Source organism: Pinus tabuliformis, chromosome 7 (genome assembly GCF_031772625.1).
Source record: "Pinus tabuliformis cultivar Carrire ecotype Pingquan chromosome 7, CPIR1, whole genome shotgun sequence".
Lineage (NCBI taxonomy): Eukaryota > Viridiplantae > Streptophyta > Pinopsida > Pinales > Pinaceae > Pinus > Pinus tabuliformis.
Window position 1 is genome coordinate 1,667,235,310 of NC_142293.1, and position 18,435 is coordinate 1,667,253,744.

At 40.3% G+C, this 18,435-nt stretch overlaps 1 protein-coding gene across 1 annotated transcript in view; it reads right to left on the reverse strand.

Moving 5' to 3' along the window:
• Positions 1–18,435, reverse strand: part of RECQL2 (RECQ helicase L2) — a 280,758-nt gene that overhangs the window by 226,430 nt on the left and 35,893 nt on the right. Inside the window, exons 3-4 of the mRNA XM_089454855.1 lie at positions 8,208–8,354; positions 7,911–8,126 (exon numbers count right to left, since the gene is read on the reverse strand). Coding sequence (XP_089310981.1) covers positions 7,911–8,126; positions 8,208–8,354 — 363 coding nt within the window. The remainder of the gene's footprint in view (positions 1–7,910; positions 8,127–8,207; positions 8,355–18,435) is intronic.

The window sequence follows — 18,435 nt, forward strand, 5'->3', positions numbered from 1 at the left end:
TTGTGCTCCAGGACAGGCCATGTACACTAAGGTCAGATATTACTATATCTGGTATATGGTGCAAAAAAGAGCAATGGAACTCCATCACATTTTGATTGATGAGCAGGCAACAATTGGATCCTTGTATTACAGCATGTAAGCTTATGGTTAACCCGATATCCTCTAAGTGTCATGCATTATGGCCAGGACTAACAGTCGTAAGCCTAGTGCAGGCACTTATGAGAGGAAGGGGTCCCACGCTGATCAAGAACACTAAGTGTAGCACTTCCCTCCTGTTGAGCTCCCAGGGCAAGGAATGGAGAAATAAGGGCTCCTGGGATTGAGGGAAATTTGGATAATAGCATAGTTGTCATCCTTACCTCATGGTAAGTAGTATCCTGCCTATTGTCTGGAAATATGATAGCTGAGATGCTTACCACATGGTAAGTAGCATCCTGCCTATTGTCATCTTTGGGACTTAACAAATTATACCCTAGTTGGCATCCTACCCACAAGCTGGGCTTGTTGGGATTGTTCCTCGTTGAGGTGACTTGTGTGAAAAATCGGTTACCCGATTCCTACTGCATCAAACTGATGATTTTTCTCCTATTTGTTAATTACTTGAACAAATTACTTGCAGTTTCCTATAGCAAATATTGAAATACATACACTACAGCCTACACAAAATAATTACTGCGAAAACTAAATACGACACAGGAGAGAAATTAACACACACACATCTACACAGTTGCTTTTGGACAATGTCCCTAGAAAAACCCAACTCAGGAAAATCAATGCAGCAACTGAGGGTTTTATTATTATGCAGTAGTTTCTGAGTACAAATCATTGGATGCCCAAACTGGCTATCCGATACAAAGAAAAATTGGCAAAGAGTTAGTGAGAAAAATCTCACACTGATTCGGGAGATCCGACACTGATCAGGGACAGGGTCGCTAGCCCAACGCTACCTTTGTGCATCTTTTGTGTCACACTTGCTAGGCTTTGCGTTACCTCCTATTCTGAGCTCCTGTTGTCTGGAAATTCGACCCTCTGGCCCTCCGATCTCGCACCCCGGCTACTGGCACTAGATCTTGACTCTCCTAGCTGAATTTCGAACTCCCTCTAAAGCTCTGCGCTGCCTTTCTGAACTGCTCTATGCCTTCTCTGCCTTGCACTCTCCGAATCTGGAAAACTCTCCTCTGGACTACTATCCCTACCCCTCATTGCAAGAAGGTCACTCGATCTCACTAAAGCAACTCAACGCTGCTACTCTTGAGAAATTCAATCTCAAATCTCTCATTCGATATGTTCTCCAAGTGCCCATCGAACTCCTTATAATCTCTCATTGGAACTCCAAGGGCCAAGATTAAAACATAATCAAGGGCTAAGATTAGCTGGGAGTTGATCCTCGTCTTCTTCTAGAAGATTCACACCTGATTTAATTAATACCCTTTAATTAACCAAATTTCCTAAGTTTAGACTTAGGGAACCATTTAAAAAAGTTAATTATTTTAATTAAACCATCTCTAGGTGGAATTTTCCCAAACGATTTCTGGGTATTGGAGAATGCATGTGTCTTAGCCTCTCTACAAAATCTCGAGGCAAGAGCACATCCGATGCTACAGAAATCAACAACTTGGGATAGTTGCAATCCTTACCATTTGTGGTGCGTAGTATCCTGCCCAAGTGAGAGGATGCAAGTGTTCTACCAATGACTCTTAAGGGTCTAGTTGGGAAGATCAACAGACATTAAGATAATTGTGAGTCTTACCTCACCAGTACGTTGTATCCTACCTATTGTCCTGATGATAAGATAGGTGTGATCCTTACCTTCCATGGTAAGTCATATCCTGTGTATTGTCCTTGGAAAGAGGATGGTAGCTTGAGCTCCCCTATAATGATTCTCTTTCTTTAGATCGAGACATCATTGTTCAGCTAATGATCAAAGGAATCAAGTTGAGACAAGATGTGATGAGATGTCTGTTTTGTTGATATAGCTGAGATGAAAGTCATGAGATTTGACTTGGAGATTAGTAGGGTTTGAGGATTGATCTCCCCTTCCTTTGATTGTGCATTATTCTTATCTATGAGATAAGATGTAATGATGATGCAGCTGCCTGCCTTCTTATATTGAGACATGTCATCCGAGATGAAGACCTAATGGAGCATACTCGTGTATTATTGGGGTAGTCCTTGTCTTATTGGGGTCCATTGGCAGTGTGCTGAAAACATTTGGGGTCTCTGCACGGGTTGGGTGGCGAATATATTCCACCGAGATGGAAACAGGTGGGCTTGTCGGAATGAGTGGTGTACCTCCCTCGCCTGGAATATCTAGTGTCTGGTTTATCTGTCGCCGGTGGTAGACATGATACATCAACGTGGGTGTGGCCAGCCAGAGGAGCGGGCCAACCGAGTGGAAATGTTGAACGAGGAAGTGGTGGAAGGGGTAGATGTGGAGGGCGAGCTGGCTCATGCCTAGGCCCAGTCTCCAGGCAGCGTAGAGAAGCCTCCGTCATTGACTTCAATAGCTGATCAGTTACGGGATATCGAAGCAAACCTGGATGCCATCCGTTTGCAGAGGTATGATGACCGGAATGAGATTATTGGTTACACCAATGATATTCAATATAGCCAGGGAGAAATTCTGGAGAGCCTTGCTTCGGTGAGGCATAGCCAATGCCGCAATAGTGAGTGGTTGGATGAGGTTGAGGCATGGTTGGCGCATATTGACTACCATGTTCATGAAGGGCATGGCCCTCCTGTGGCCCCAGGTGGCACTCAAGGCCCAAACCCTCCGCTCTAATATGAAATCTATTGGTTGTCTTTTGTTTTGTCTGTGTTTTGGGTTATATGGCTAAGTTATTTTTGGAACTCATGTAAAAATTGGAAACATCTTTTCTGTATTTGTTTTGCTCTTCTGCCTAACAAATCCAGTCGGAGTGAAGCCAAGAGAGCAGAAGGCCTCTAGAATGTATGTTGTATCTCTTTGATGAATTAATGAAAGTTTTTTGATAGACAAAAATAAAATAATATATATATAAGTGATATTCGTGATTAGCAAGGGAACTGTATCCCTTGTTGAGTAGGCGCAACAGGTTCTAATGCATGTTGAAACGAGGCCCGCCAAACTAGACCCCCCAAACAAGTGTAAATCATCGTTGTAGGGCCTAATGCGCACTGAAACGAGGCCCCCAACGGTTTTTGAGACCCAAGATTTTCATATTGGGACAAACACTCTTCCTTGCCTCTAGTTTCATTCTGGTAACATATCACAAATATGCAATCTACCGGCTATGCATATTAGATCTACATATGGACCAACGTTTGCTTGAATTTTATAGAATACACATATTTCATGAAATGTGTTCTGGAACAAACAATAGAATAAAGAAGTTTGTTGGGACGAAAGAAACTATTACATATATATATATATATATATATATATAAGATAAATCACCTGACACGGGGATTTGGGATTTGATGGATACGAGGATTCGAGTGTCAGATACGGACACGTTCGGATACGTTACATATTATTTTTTTAAATATATATATATATATATCAACATAGATCTTCATCTAGATGTAAGTTTTACAAAGTAACATTATGCATACAAATACAATTGTGACATAAATGATAAATCATAATACTTATTCAATTCATCAATGATCCAATAGGAGAAAGACAATATAGCAAGATAAAGACACTGTAGTTTTCTCACTAAATCATCAAAATCAAAATGTGTTACATAGGTAGTGCAATGCCAATGGCAAATAGAAATGGCAAATACAAAACAATTACAAGTATACAAGCCTCAAGGCCATAGGTAGCTCATTACTCATAAGTCATCAATCCTCATAATCATCATCAAAATCAGCATCACTGTCCTCATCATCATGGTCACCGTTGCTCTCCTCTATTGTATCCTCCTCCCCTATATCCAAAGTCATCTTTGCATCTATTGGTGTGTAGGATGACCCCTCTACAATATCACCATCATCAAATGTGACAGGCTCTAGCACTAGATCATTGAGATCCAAGTTGGCCAATGCCAACTCAACACTGTTGTCCAGACCCATATCATCAGGAAAGACATCCCACATCTTTGTCTTTCCCTTCAACCACTCATCCCTCTGCCTGTAAATAAGACGAAGGTTGGTGTGCACATACACCATTGTCTCTACCCTGGACTACTCAAACCTGCTCTTCTTGACACTATACAAATTCCCATATGTGCTCCAATTCCTCTCGCAACAAAAGGATGAAGTCACCTGAGAGAGGAGCCTGATGGCTAAATGTTGTAGAGGAGGGCTTGTTGCCCCATAATTTTCCCACCAAGAATAGGGCTTCTTAGCCCCCCTATTTCTAATCAGATCATATCCTGCAAATCGACCAGTGCCAATGGAAAACTCTGCAAAGGCATCCTCCACCTCATCAAGGGATGCTCGATCCTGAAAAACCCGCCTGAATGCATCTTTCCTCCCTTGTGAGATTTCACATCCATGTGAGGGAATCTGCGGGAAGGTCCACCATTTAGCCACTCATGGCTATAGTATTTTGGGTTCAATGAGTGAGCCAAACAATCTAAAGGTGTGCAATTCTTGTCCCATTTGCTGGCAAGAATATCTTGTATAGTGGTGAATAAGGCCTCTGATGATGTCTCATACTCGAGGCACTCACTCTGTAAAATAATGTTCCTCACGGACTCAATCATGGAATCCCATCCCTCATAAACCTCTCCTAGGATGGGTTAGTCTGTGTATCTGCAAATCGAAGCAAAGAAATGGTAGGGTCCATGATCTGAATAAGTAGATCTACCCTCTCCCACCAAGCATAGTCCAACACTGTGTCCTTCACTCTTTTAGAGACTACTTGATCTGTCTTTCTCCAAAAAGACCAAAACTCTGAAATAACCATGGCCCCAAGAGCAGTCTTGACCTCCCTCAACCTCTTCATCATGATGAATGAAGAGGCAAATCGTGTATCTGCAATCTTCAACAATGATAGATTGTTGTACTCCTTTTAGATAGTGAGGGCATTTGTATGATTTTGGACAAAGTTACGGATATGTTGTGCATCCTCAATAATCTTACCAATCCAAAGCACATCAAAAGCAATAAATTTCAGTGCTAAGTTCAACGAATGGACAATGCAAGGTGTCCAAAACATGCGTGGATATTTAGCTTCCACAATCATGCCAGCAGCCTTGCAAATAGGTGCATTATCTGTAATGATTTGCGCACAAAAATCAACACCTACATCTTCAATAACTTTAATAAACAACTCACCCATATATTATGCATCCTTGTATTGTCTAAATGCATCCACTGCTTTCAAGAAAACTTGACCATTCAAGGAAGACACCATGAAGTTGATGAGTGGGTGTCGTGTTGGATCTATCCATCCATCAAAAACAATGCTAACCCCAAATGTTGGCAATGATGCTTTAATAGGCTCAAGCATTTTTTCCACCTATTTTTTTGCCTTCGTCAACAATGTGGTTCTAAGCTTCTCTAACCTAGGAGGTACATATCCTGATGAAGCCCCTTGAGTTAGAGCTCGACACATCTCAATAAATAAAGGTGAGCGTGCAACATTAAAGGATATGAAGTTTTGATAGAAAAAAAAAAGCAATTGTGAGATCAAGCTCTTCACGTTTCTCCTTCTGAAAAATCTTGTTCATTGGACCAAGTGAAATTGTCTTTCTTTTTTATGCTTGTCCCCCACCAAAACTCTCAAATGGGAATTTGTTGCTGCTTTCCCGAATGGAAGGGGGTCATCATTCTTGGTTTTTTTTTTTTTTTTTTTTTTGCAGCCACATTTGCCATACCAACATTGGACTCTCTTAGCATTTTTTTTCTCTTTGGTAAAGGCACGTTTGTACAAGCTCCAATTCCACAACCTGGCAAAGCCAACAAAAGACCTTTCACACGGAAATATGTGCTCCTGAAAGTATTGTGGCAATAGCTGCATTTCCAACTCACATTGCCTCCTCCCTTCACCTTGTTGGGTGGCCCTTGCTCTCTTGTGACATATTTCCACAAGGGATATTTGTCACCTTGAGGAGGAAGTCTTCCCTCAACATTTGAAGCTGTTGTTGCAGCCCCACTTGCAATAGAGGGAACACTTGCAGACCCTGATGAAATTGGGAGAAGAGGGGCATCTCCAATGGGGACATTCTTCCCCTTCCTTTGCCCCTTCCCTGTTGCCCTTGATTGAGCCATGAATGTTGTAAAAAAATAAACAAAAAATGCACAAATTTGTAAAAGAAATGCACATGCAAACTGTTGTAATAAAAATGCAAAAAAAAAAGAGAAAATGCACTTACATGTTGCTTGAATCTCCTTGAAAATGCTCCCACACCCTTTTCTCCTTGCTCCCAAACACCCACAACAAAGTAAACAAGTGAATGTGCAAATACAATGGGGAAATACACCTTTATAACGCTTTGCGGGTTCTTGTTTTCCGGATTCATGTCTGAAAATCGGGACACGTCATGTCCGAATCAGGACACGTTCCGGATTCGAACGTGTCCTGATTTTCGGACACGAATCCGATTTCATAGTATATAAGTGATATTTGTGATTAATAGATACATATATATGGTTAATAAGACATAAATTTATATATATATATATATACAAGTGATATAAGTGATATTTGTGATTAATATATACATATATATGATTAATAATATATATATATTATGAATATATGTAAGTGATATTTATGATTAATAATACACACACACATATATGATTAATAATACATACATACATACATACATATATATATATATATATATATATAATGCAAATTTTATTTTTAAAAATTATATATATATATATATATTGTTTGTACTTGTTGTTTCCTTGCCATATTTGGATCCTGGATTTTCAAAAAGCTGATGAATCCGTATCCAAATCCTGGTAACTTTGCTACTAGAGTTGGAAACTTTAACAGAATTGACCTTCACAAGGTTGTTGTCAGATGGTGATGACTTTTACTGTCCAACGTAGTAGTATATATAAACCTCAGTATATAGGCATTAGTTAACATCGATAGCTGTTGTTTAATGATCTATTTATGTTACTGTAATGTCAGTAGTTATAAATTTATAATATAAACTGGAGATAGATAAACACATACACTAAGGCCTTTTTTGTTATAGGGCAGGCATGGGAGACTAGAAACATAAGGGCATCTAAAGGTAGTACTCAGTTAAAGGGCCCACAGCTTATATTTTTGAACATATTTTTATAACTACCTGTTAATATGAAGACTTCTATTTACCACCAGAACTAAAAATAAAAATAAAAAAACACTCAAGTATTCGAGGCATTTATTTTTGGCAGATGGAGTTAAGGTCGACCCCAAGAAGATACAAACTATCCCACATTGACCTCTGCTTAGAGCACTGGAACAGTACAAAGGTATTTCATTTTCAGTACTGACAAGCCATTACAATCATTTTATCAAGAGTTACTCTTCTTACATAGTTGTCCTAAATTGATTCTTTGAAGAGTAATTTTTCGATTGGAGTGATGCAGCAGAAGAATCTTTCAAGGATTGTGTTTCAGTGATGTAATAATGGTTAAAGCCTAACTGTGGCTGAAGAATGTTTCCTGGGGCAATAGTTCATTTGTAAAACATTGCCAATGGGTTTACTATAATCATGGTGCTTGTTTTATCATTTTGAACAAATTATGTTCATGAATATTCTTTTTCTCAGAAAACACGTTTAAAAAATGGTAATACATAATAATATCTTCGTCCCTGAAATTAGGTTGTAAGTGTTACCAGAACAGTAAGTTCCAAAATAGAATCTGCTTTTAAAGCTAACATAAGTGCACAACTGAGAAGAATAACATTGAAATACAGTTAAAAAATTAAATTACATTATTTTGGGCAGCTTGTTCTGAATACTTACATCAACTGCTATCAAAGAAAGGCGGCCTGCATGGTTGCATTTTTCAAGTTTGGACATAAATCGCTTACTCTTTGATATCTTCTCTGGTGTCACATACAAAACCTTAAGCTCTCCTTCACCCTTTTCAAGAGCCTTGTAGATTGACTTTTCATTCTCTTTTGAGGTTGTAGATGTCAACATGCCTGCTGGAATATTTAGAGCAGTAAGTCCCATCACCTGCATCCCATCATGATATTAGACCTATTCCAAACACACAATCTGAAAATTGACGTTCTTTTTTCTTGGAAAATAGCATACCTGATCCTGTATAAGTGAAAGTAAGGGGCTCACAACAAGAGCAGTCCCAGGACGAAGAAATGCAGGAAGCTGGTAACAAAGACTCTTGCCACCGCCTGCAGCCATTATTACAACAACATCTCTTCCACTCATAACAGCATTTATTATCTGTCAGTCAACAGAATCAAAAATAAAAACCTTGACACTATTTTGCAGCAGCATAATCTATAGAATCCTATTTGCTCTCTTCCAGACAGTATCAGGCAATTAGTAACTCAACATTCAGACAAGTATAATGCATTCTTTGCACATCGCAGAGTCATACAGATCTACTTTGTTCTGTGTGAAAAGATTGGCCTCTATCATGAACGATAGTGATAGAGGTCATCTTGGCATTGAAGGCATCAAAGCATTTGTTAAGAGCCATAGTAGCAATTGCAGCACCATAGAAAATGCTCGTTCTGTTAGTTACTTGGGTGATAATCATGCAGGCACCCTGTCCCACTAAAGAGTACAACATCTAAATAACGTAATAAATATTGGTTGTTATGAGAATATAAATATTGGTTGTTATGGGAGGATGGTTAGATTTGACTGGTGTAGTATGGACATCACAACCATTCTTCTTCAGATTAAGAAATCCAAGACATGGTTATTAATTTATTATATATGATAAGGGTAGCACGGTGCACCATTACAAAAACCAACTCTTTCAAAATTGAAATGTCGGTCAACAAGAGAATCATACAGGAGTATGATACTTGTGTGCACCAAAAGCAGGGCAGTCCCTACCCTTTAAATGTCAACATACACCATACATAACTTACACTAATGTGGCCTTGACTAAATAGTTCGATCCTTAGTCATATCATATTGTTGTCATATATAATAAGTTTGAGCCATAAAAACGAGAAATGTAATTGCAAGAATGGAAATACTTCTTTCGGATGAAGAACTCCACGTATCATTATTACTTCATAGAAACTAAGGTATGCAATTACAAGAATAGAAATACTTCATTTGAACGAAGATCTCCTGGTAACTTCATTCAACAATTTTAATGAAAGTGTTATTAATTCTTTTTCAATGGCCCACTCTTTTATAAAGTAATAAATATACTTCATAAATTACTTAATATATGAATGAAGCTATCCACATATCATTGCTCATGCATCAATATACTTAATGGAAAATTTTATAGCAAGAATAGAAATATTTAATTTAGATGAAGAACTCCAGGTATCATTATACATCAAAGAAACTGAAGTATATGCAATTACATGAATAGAAATACTTCATATGGACGAAGATCTCCAAGTACCTTCATTCATCAATCTTAATGAAAGTGATATGAACTCTTTTTCAATGGCCCACTTTATTCGGGGTAATGCAAAATGAAAAACAACAAAACCTGATCTGGATGCCAGTTATTATTGTTAATGCCTTTGCAATCTCTCAAATCAAACAAACACTATTGTAAATTTGTGATCAAACTAATAGTTTGGATTGGGGGTAATATTTTAAGAAGTGGAACAGAAGACAATTCATTCAATCCTATGAATCCATAATAATCGACAGTCCTATGAATAATTAGTATGTATATTAACAATGCAGTAGCCTATGAGATATCCAACTGTGTTCATTGAATACGAGGTATGGAAAATCTACATGCACTTAATTCCCGTTGCATAAACAACATAACGTATTATCGAGAGTTATTATAAGGTCTATAACAAGAGATTCTGAATTGGAAAAATACAGCTCAATACAATGCATCTTATAAAGGTAATAAATATATTTGATTAATGAAATGATATGAATGGCAATGTAGAGAGAATGTCCACAAGATTATATGATGGAATTATTATGTTATATAGATTTTGACCAACCATTCCAATATTAAAGTATGAGATTAAGATGTCCTATTATGAGGATATGAAGTGTTTAACAATGCTATACATGTAGATCTTGTTATATTGTAGATTAGAAGACCTAGCCGCGCGCGGCTCTGCTGAACGGATTGCAACAGCCACAGCCGCCAGCGATCGACGCCATGAGCGGACCAGGGGGCGGGGAGGCCGCTCCCACCCCTCCAATCTCACCTGCAGACGCCTTCAGCAGCTTATTAAAACAGCAAAGGAAGAAACGCAAAACATCAGAGGCGCCGAAGTTCATTAAGAAACTTGAAGAGATACCTGAGATTGCTCTCCCAGAGGAACAATCGATCAAAATCGCCCTAGCTCTGGCTGACAGAGGCCTAGTAGGGCAGTTTATGGGCCGCTGGCCATCCACAAAAATCACGGACGAATGGATTCAGAGGAACTGGAGACCTCAGCTAAAAAACAATGTGATCTGTTATGCTGTGGGACGAGGCTACTTCATTTTTGAATTCACAACCAAAGAAGATCGGGATTTGGTGTTCAGAAACGGGCCGTATTTTATGGGAAATCAAGGCCTGTACCTAAATAAATGGAGCCCCGACTTCGACCCCTCCGTAGATGTCCCTAAGGAGGCGCCGGTCTGGGTTCGCCTCCCGAATCTCCCGATACATTGCTGGAGCTATCAATCCCTGCAGAAGATCGGAAATGGGCTGGGTCGTTTCATTGATAAAGCTGATCACAAGGGCCAATATACCTGCGCCAGAATCTGTGTGGAAGTCGATCTGGAGGCCGGTCTGCCCGAAGCGGTCAAGCTATCAGTTGGAGAATGGCAGCATTATCAGAAGCTGGATTACGAGCAGTTGCCGTTCAAATGCCGAACCTGTCATGAGCATGGACATTTCCAGCGTGACTGCCCAAAAGCTTCAGCAGGGACCACGGTTGAAGAGGAAGGATGGAAAGAAATTAAAAAGGGAAAGGCTGTCCCAAAACCCCCGGGGCAGAATACCTCTGCATCGTTGGGGAAACCTCAATCTAATCCAAAGTCCAATGCTGAAATCAAAGATGGCTCCTCCTCAGGAGAACAGGTGGAAACCATGGAGACACAAGAGGAAACTGGAAATAAGTCGAAGCAAGTGAAAGATATTGAAGGAGAATCATCGGCTCCTCCGATTGATGATGGTCAGCAGGGGAAAGAAGGTAATGAAGAGCACATCAGCCTTGCCTCCGAATCTGAGGAGGACTCGGAAGAGAGAGATTCTGAAACAGATAACTCGCAAGTCACTCCTATTAAATCGACAAGGGGCCGGAAATCCAAGAAGAAACAGCGTGAGGAAAAAACTTACCTAGATGTTCTCCAAGGTTCTCAAAAAACCCTCAAAGGAATGATGAATACGAGATCTGGGCGCAAGAGTAACAGGGCTCCAAAAGGAGCCTCAATCCCCCAAACCAGTAAATAATGAAATACGTCTCCTGGAATTGTAGAGGATTAGGCAGCAGGTTGAAAGAGGAAGCCGTCAAAGACATAGTGAGAATATATTCGCCTGAAATCCTTCTCATCCAGGAGACTAAGCTGGAGGAACCCCTTCTCCTCCAATCCAGTAAAGTATTTTGGCAAAAAGGTCCAGGAAGAGCAATTAGCGCAAGAGGTGCTTCTGGTGGAATAGCCACCTTCTGGAACAGCTCCATTTATGATCTCATTCAAGAAAAAAGCAATCCCCATTGGCTTTTCACTCAGCTCCTTCACAAAGATTCTGGTCAACAGGTAAGTATGTTTAATGTATATGCTCCTGTTTTGCCAGGGGAAAAAAAAATTTGTTGGAACTCGATTCAATCTTTTCTTTCAGAACAAAATCCAGGGAATATTATCATTGCAGGGGATCTGAATGTCACCCTTGCTTCTGGTGAGAAAAAGGGAGGCTCCATTGTAAGGGACCCTGCTAGAGAATGGGTTGAAGATATTATGCTGGGCTGGGACCTGGAGGATATAAAACCTACTTCAGGCAAATTCACCTGGTCCAACAAAAGATTAGCCCCAAATCATATAGCTGCCCGTTTGGACAGATTCCTTGTCCACTCATCCTTCCTGACTTGCGGTCTAATGGCCACTTCTAAAATTCTTCCAAACCTCATTTCTGATCATAAGCCTATCCTCCTTGAGCTTTCACTGGATGGTAATTTAGGCCCCATTCCATTCAGGTTCAGCCCTCTGTGGATTCAGCAAGAAGGATTTCAAGATGTAGTTTCGGATGCCTGGAATAGGCCTGTCCGTGGTTCCCCTTTCTTTGTGTGGGAAGAGAAAATTAGAGTTTTAAAAAGAAGTCTTAAGGAGTGGGCAAAAAGATTGGAAACACCCACTGCCAAAAGAAAAGAATCTCTCAACAAACTTGCTGCCCATCAAACAGCAATGGAGAACAGTCCTGTAACTCAAAATCTCCTTCAAAAAGAAGTCGAGCTGCAAAAAATGGTTCACAAATCTAGCAGGGAGGAGGAAGAATTTTGGAGACAGAAATCTAGAAATTTATGGTTAAAGTCCGGAGACAGGAACACCAGCTTCTTTCACAAGCAAGCCGAAGCCAGAAAGCACTTCAAAACAGTTTCTGAGATACAATACCAAAACACAGTTATAAAGGATTTTGATGGCATTAAGAGAGCTGCTTATTCTTTCTTCAAAGATCTTTATTCGGCTCCTGAAGAAAACCCTATAGACCCCCAGGCCTATCCGATGGATTTAATTCCCAATAGCGTTAAGGACTCGGACAACGCCATGCTGACTGCTCCGATCAGCTTGGATGAAATTAAGCATATTCTGGATTCTATGGAGCCTGATAAAGCCCCAGGACCTGATGGGTTCACCGTCAGGTTTTACTTGGCCTGCTGGTCGACAATCAACAAAGATTTACTAAGAATGGTCAGAAAATCCCAGAATTGTGCAAAGCTGGGCGGTGGCATCAATTCGGCATTTCTAGCATTGATCCCAAAGGAGAAAGGAGCTGCTGACTTTAGCAGATTTAGGCCCATATCATTGTGCAACTCTAGCTACAAGCTGGTCTCCAAAATAATTGCCAACAGGTTAAAGAATATTTTGCCAACCATCATCCCTGAAAATCAAGGCGGATTCATAAAAGGAAGAAAGATTTTGGACAACATTGTGCTGGTGCAAGAAGCTGTCCATTCAAGTTGCCAAAGAAAAGAGAAAGGTATGGTTATTAAGCTCGATCTGTCTAATGCTTTTGATAGGGTAAGACATGATTTTTTGTTCAATGTAATGAAGAATCTAGGTTTCTCATCCGACTTCATAAGCTGGGTGAATGCCTGTATTGCCTCGCCATGGATCGCTCCGTTGGTCAATGGCCGCTCAACTGACTTCTTCCAAGCCTCTAGAGGCCTCAGACAAGGCTGTCCCCTGTCTCCTCTCCTTTATGCTATTCAGGCCTCGGTCCTCAGTTTCCAGCTTGATCACAACCAGAAGATTCAAATTCTACCGGGCCTTAGAACGACTCAGAGAGTGAAGGATATCAACCATGCACAGTTCGCAGATGACACTTTGCTGCTTGGAGGAGCCAGCCTAATCTCTGCCAGATCTTTCAAGAAGGAGCTGGACATTTACAAATCGATTTCAGGAAGTAAAATTAACTATCGGAAATGTTCAATCTATGGCTGGAACTGCACGATCAAGGAGCTGTCTGACATTGCAAGGCTTTTAGAAATGGATGGAAATCGTAATTGGGAGTCTTTTAAATATCTCGGGATCCCTATATTCAAAATCAAACCCAAACTTGCCCATTGGATGCCGCTGCTCGATAAGTTAAAGAACAGAATTCAAGCTTGGGGTGCCTCATGGCTGAATAATGCAGGGAAAGTCATCCTGATGAAGTCAGTCCTTATAAGTATGCCGCTTTACCAAAACTCAATTCTCCTCGCCCCCAAATCCTTTCTCAGCAAAATGGACAGTTTGTTGAGAAGATTTCTTTGGGAAGGTGGGAACAACAACGACAGAAGGATCCATTTAGTGAACTGGGAAACCATCAAGAAACCTCTCCTGGAAGGCGGCCTCCATCTGCGCAACTTGGCTGCTCAAAACCTTGCTTTGGGATCCAAGATTTTGTGGAACTTAGTTTCCGGTAAATCAAGTTGGAGCAAAAGAGTCATCTGGAAGAAATACTACCAAGGTCAACGCTTGAGATGCCTGGATAAGCCTCCAAGAACCTTAAAAGGATCCCCGATCTTCAATCTCTGCAATCATGCTATGGAGCAGTTCAGCCAGCAACTTTACTGGATCCCAGGTAATGGGAGAAAAATTAAAATCTGGGAAGATTCAATTCTTGGAGACCAACCGCTGATTCAAGTGGAGGGGCTTGCAAATATCAGAGCTTGGCTTCAGTCCTCCAACTTGCACACCTTGTGGGACATTTCCACCTGGAAGAACGACACTGATAGGCTTTGGGATTGTTGGAATTTGGGAGAGATACCTCATAGGTTGCAGGGGGAAGCTTCACTTCTGCTGGATCTGCTTCAAGGCAAGTCTCCCTCAAAGGCCACTTCTAAAGACAAAAGAGGCTGGGGCTCCCTCTCAGGCTCTTACACAGCTGCCGAAGGTTACAAAAGTATTCTGGCTGTCCCTTATGCTCCTCCTAATCCAGCTATATGGAAATTTATATGGGATTTCCCCTCTCTCCCCAAAATTGACTTTTTCTGTTGGACTGTTGCGCACAATAGCATTCTCACCAGAGACAACTTGAGAAGAAGAGGGATGGAAGGGCCCTCCAGATGTTCCCTTTGTTTGGCTGCTGAAGAAAATGTCAACCATATGCTGTTGCTCTGCCCTTTTGCTCAGGTAGTTTGGAAGGGAGTTCTGAGGTTAAACCATGCAGATTTTGTTCTTCCAGAAAGCATCTCTAATCTTTTCCGAACCTGGGTCATTCTATCTCCCTTTTGCCTTAAAAAAAAAAGTCTTCTCAAAATAAGCTGGATGTGGATCCCTAAATTTATATGCTGGAAGCTGTGGTTGGAGAGAAATAATAGGATCTTCAGAGGAGAAAGCTGCAATCCTACAAGAGTAATTTCTAAAATCAAAGCTCTGCTAAGCGAGGCTTTGGAAGTCAACTCTACTGCCAGGAATGAACTGAAGTTGCTCAAAGAAGAGGAGCAATGGCTCCAAGAACTGGCACCGAATCTGAACGAAAGACCCACACCTTCTGCTCCTATCCATGCCAACTGGGAGATCAGGCTGGAGGAACAGGAGTTTCTAAAGTGGAGATCAGCCTTAGATGAATACTGTTTGTTCTTCGATGGGGCTTCTAAAGGAAACCCTGGGGCGGCAGGCAGTGGCGGGGTGCTCTTGAAACCTGGAGGATCAACAGAACTGCGATTCCATTGGGGCCTGGGCACCGAAACCAACAATAGAGCAGAGGCTCTAGCACTGTGGCAAGGACTGAACCTGGCGATTAATCGAAACATTCTCTCTCTCTGTGTATTTGGAGACTCTAGGCTCATTATCCAAGCAATGTCCTCTCATAAGGCTCCTCATCAGGTCCATTTAGCCACTGTTATCCAAAAAATTCACCTCTTACTGCCTAAGTTCAGGAAAATCTCCTTCTATCACATACTAAGGGGGCTCAATTCTCAAGCAGATTTGGAGGCCAATCTTGGCTCCCTCTGCAACCGAAGAGCTCTGGTGGTTAATTCGAAGGAATCCTTCTGTCCTATTCCATAAGGTTCATTCTGTTCGATCAGCTGCTCCTTCTGAGCCTTTGGTTTTTTCGCTGCTCCGCCATACTCTGTTCCATGGGTCCTTCCCTCAAGGTAATTGCAAAGCTTATAGTCTTGATCTCAGGACGCTCTCAGACAATCCCTTTATTAACACCCTCTCTCCTGTCAAATCTCCTCTCGCGGACCCAATCTCCTCTAAAATCATCTCAGATCCTGTCCAGAATCTCCACTGTTCTCACATCCGAACAATGACTTCCATTCATAACTGAATACCATCAAAGCTTTTCATTCCCCAATGGAATCATTCGTTCTGCAGTTTCAAGAATGGCAACTTGTGCGTTGAAAATCCTTATGCCGCCTGTATATCCTCCATAGAAACCGAGGTCTCATTCAAGCTCGACTCTCCATTGCGCGCTGCTTCAGGGTTTGTCCAAAGAAGCCCGTCGAACTCAGTCGTTATAGCGATCAAAGCCGGGCACTTCCTTCATCTAGGCGGATTCTCTGTTCGTCTGTTGTGAGATTTCCTGTTCTCGGCGTGAGTTGGACAGAACAGATTATGAACTCATTGAAATGTAAATGCTGAACAGTTTGGACAAACTGAAATGTAAACGCTAGCGGCAGGCAGTTTGCCGCCATAAATAAAAGCTATAACCGTTAATGTCAAAAAAAAAAAAAAAACAATGCTATACATGTAAACTTCTCAAATAAAGATAGGGTAATAATGCTTCATAATTGCATTTGAAATTGAGTGTGCATTATCTTCCGCGTATATTATAGGGTCCACATTATAAGTATGTTCTTTTATTTTGCATACATTTTGAAAATTTTGAACATATAAAGTATTCTGAGTATATAGTAGATATCAAATATGAGGTGTTCTTCTCTTTTAATTTTGCATACATTTTAAATTATATGAAATAAATACTAAGAACTTTAATTAAGATTTAAATATTTATATAATTGTTATACTTCCATAGGGAAAGCAATTCTATATGAAAATGGACAAGCCTTAAAAGATGATGTGATCAATATTATTTAAAGTAATAAGTATTAGTCACTTAAAAGGGAGAATGCATGTGCAAAAGTGCTTATGACTGCCTCTGAACAAGTTATTAATGACGCATGAGAGTACCCCTGCAGGTTTGAATTGAAATGGCTACGATGTATATTATACAACATATTTTTACAGAAGGGAAATTTGTGACTAATGTCCTTAGAATACACAAAGGAAGAGTGATGGTTAAAATTTCTCCATAGATGGATATGATATCAAGAAGTGGGGAGTGCATCACTCCCTCTGACAATGTATTTTACAATTTGAGTACTTAACATTTTGAATTTTTCAAACATACGCAATGTGATTATACTTATATTGTTTATGTACTGTGTGTGTTACATTGTAACACTCAATCACAATGTGATAGTTTGAGAGTAGTGTGAGTAACATCAGTTTGCCATAAAGTTTAGGTTGTGAGGAAAGTAAGTGTTAAAAAATAATAAGAGTACCAAGGAGGTGTTTCCTAGTGCATTAGCCTTTTTGCCTAGAAAGAAACTTTAATTACCTTTTTGGCATGTGACTTTACGGGTAATATTAAAGTCATAGTGAAAAGTCACTTTATGTGGTACATATGCTAGGTACTTTATATTAATGTCACTTTATGTCTTAAAGTGACTGAAAAAGTACAAAAATACCATTTAATATTAAAGTCACTTTCTAATTTTAAATTGACTTTATGTGGAGAAAAAAGTACAAGGTACAAAAAATTAAAGTGACTAGAGAGTTCATTAAATGAGGGGAACCACATGAAAAAGGGGGTGAAGTGAGGGAAATGATCTCCACCATTGATCTCATGGGCTGAGATTTAAAGGCCGAGTTCAAGCCTTAGGAAGGGGGCACGAAAATCTAGGAGATACACAGCAGACTTCGGCACTCAGTTCTAGGTTGAAGGAGGGACTGTTTGTGGAGGATTTCATGGCAGAGGCAGAGAAAAAGGCTACATGCATTTCCAGGCAGCAAGTCTATCCACTGCACACAGTTCAAGGTCATTCCTGTATCTGCCAGCGTGAATTTCGGGACAGAGGCAGAGAAACATGCAACATGCAAATCGAGGAGAAGTTTGCAGCCTGTCAGTGCTGATTTATAGGAGGTTTGCGCATTTAATGAAAGTTCGCTGGCCCGAGTTACAAGGCAGTCAAAATCTGAACTGAAACCCTAATTTCAAGGGAGAGAAAGTCAATCTAAAGCTTGATTTTCCAAGCAATAAAGATTGAACAGAAGTCTGAGATTTTGGACAGAGAAGCAAAGTACGTGGCCCAGAAATCAAGGACTGACAGTGGCACTCTTCCCAAGGGAAAGATAAGTACAATTTATTGTTATTATCTCTGTAATAATTTTCCTGAGAAGCAAATAATAAATCCTCCCTAGTAATGGTTTTCCCCATTGTGGGGTTTTTCCAAGGTCATTGTTGACCAAAAATCAGTGTAAAACTGTGTGCTTCTCTGTTTCTTTCTCTTATCAGCTAGAAAAACTCAAAAGTAGAGTAGTCCTGAATGTTTCAAAAGAATTTGTATTAATAATGTACATATCAGCTAACTTGTTTGGGCCTGTGGGCATTAAATTTTATACAAAAACCTTGAAACTGGGAGGGCCACACAGAATA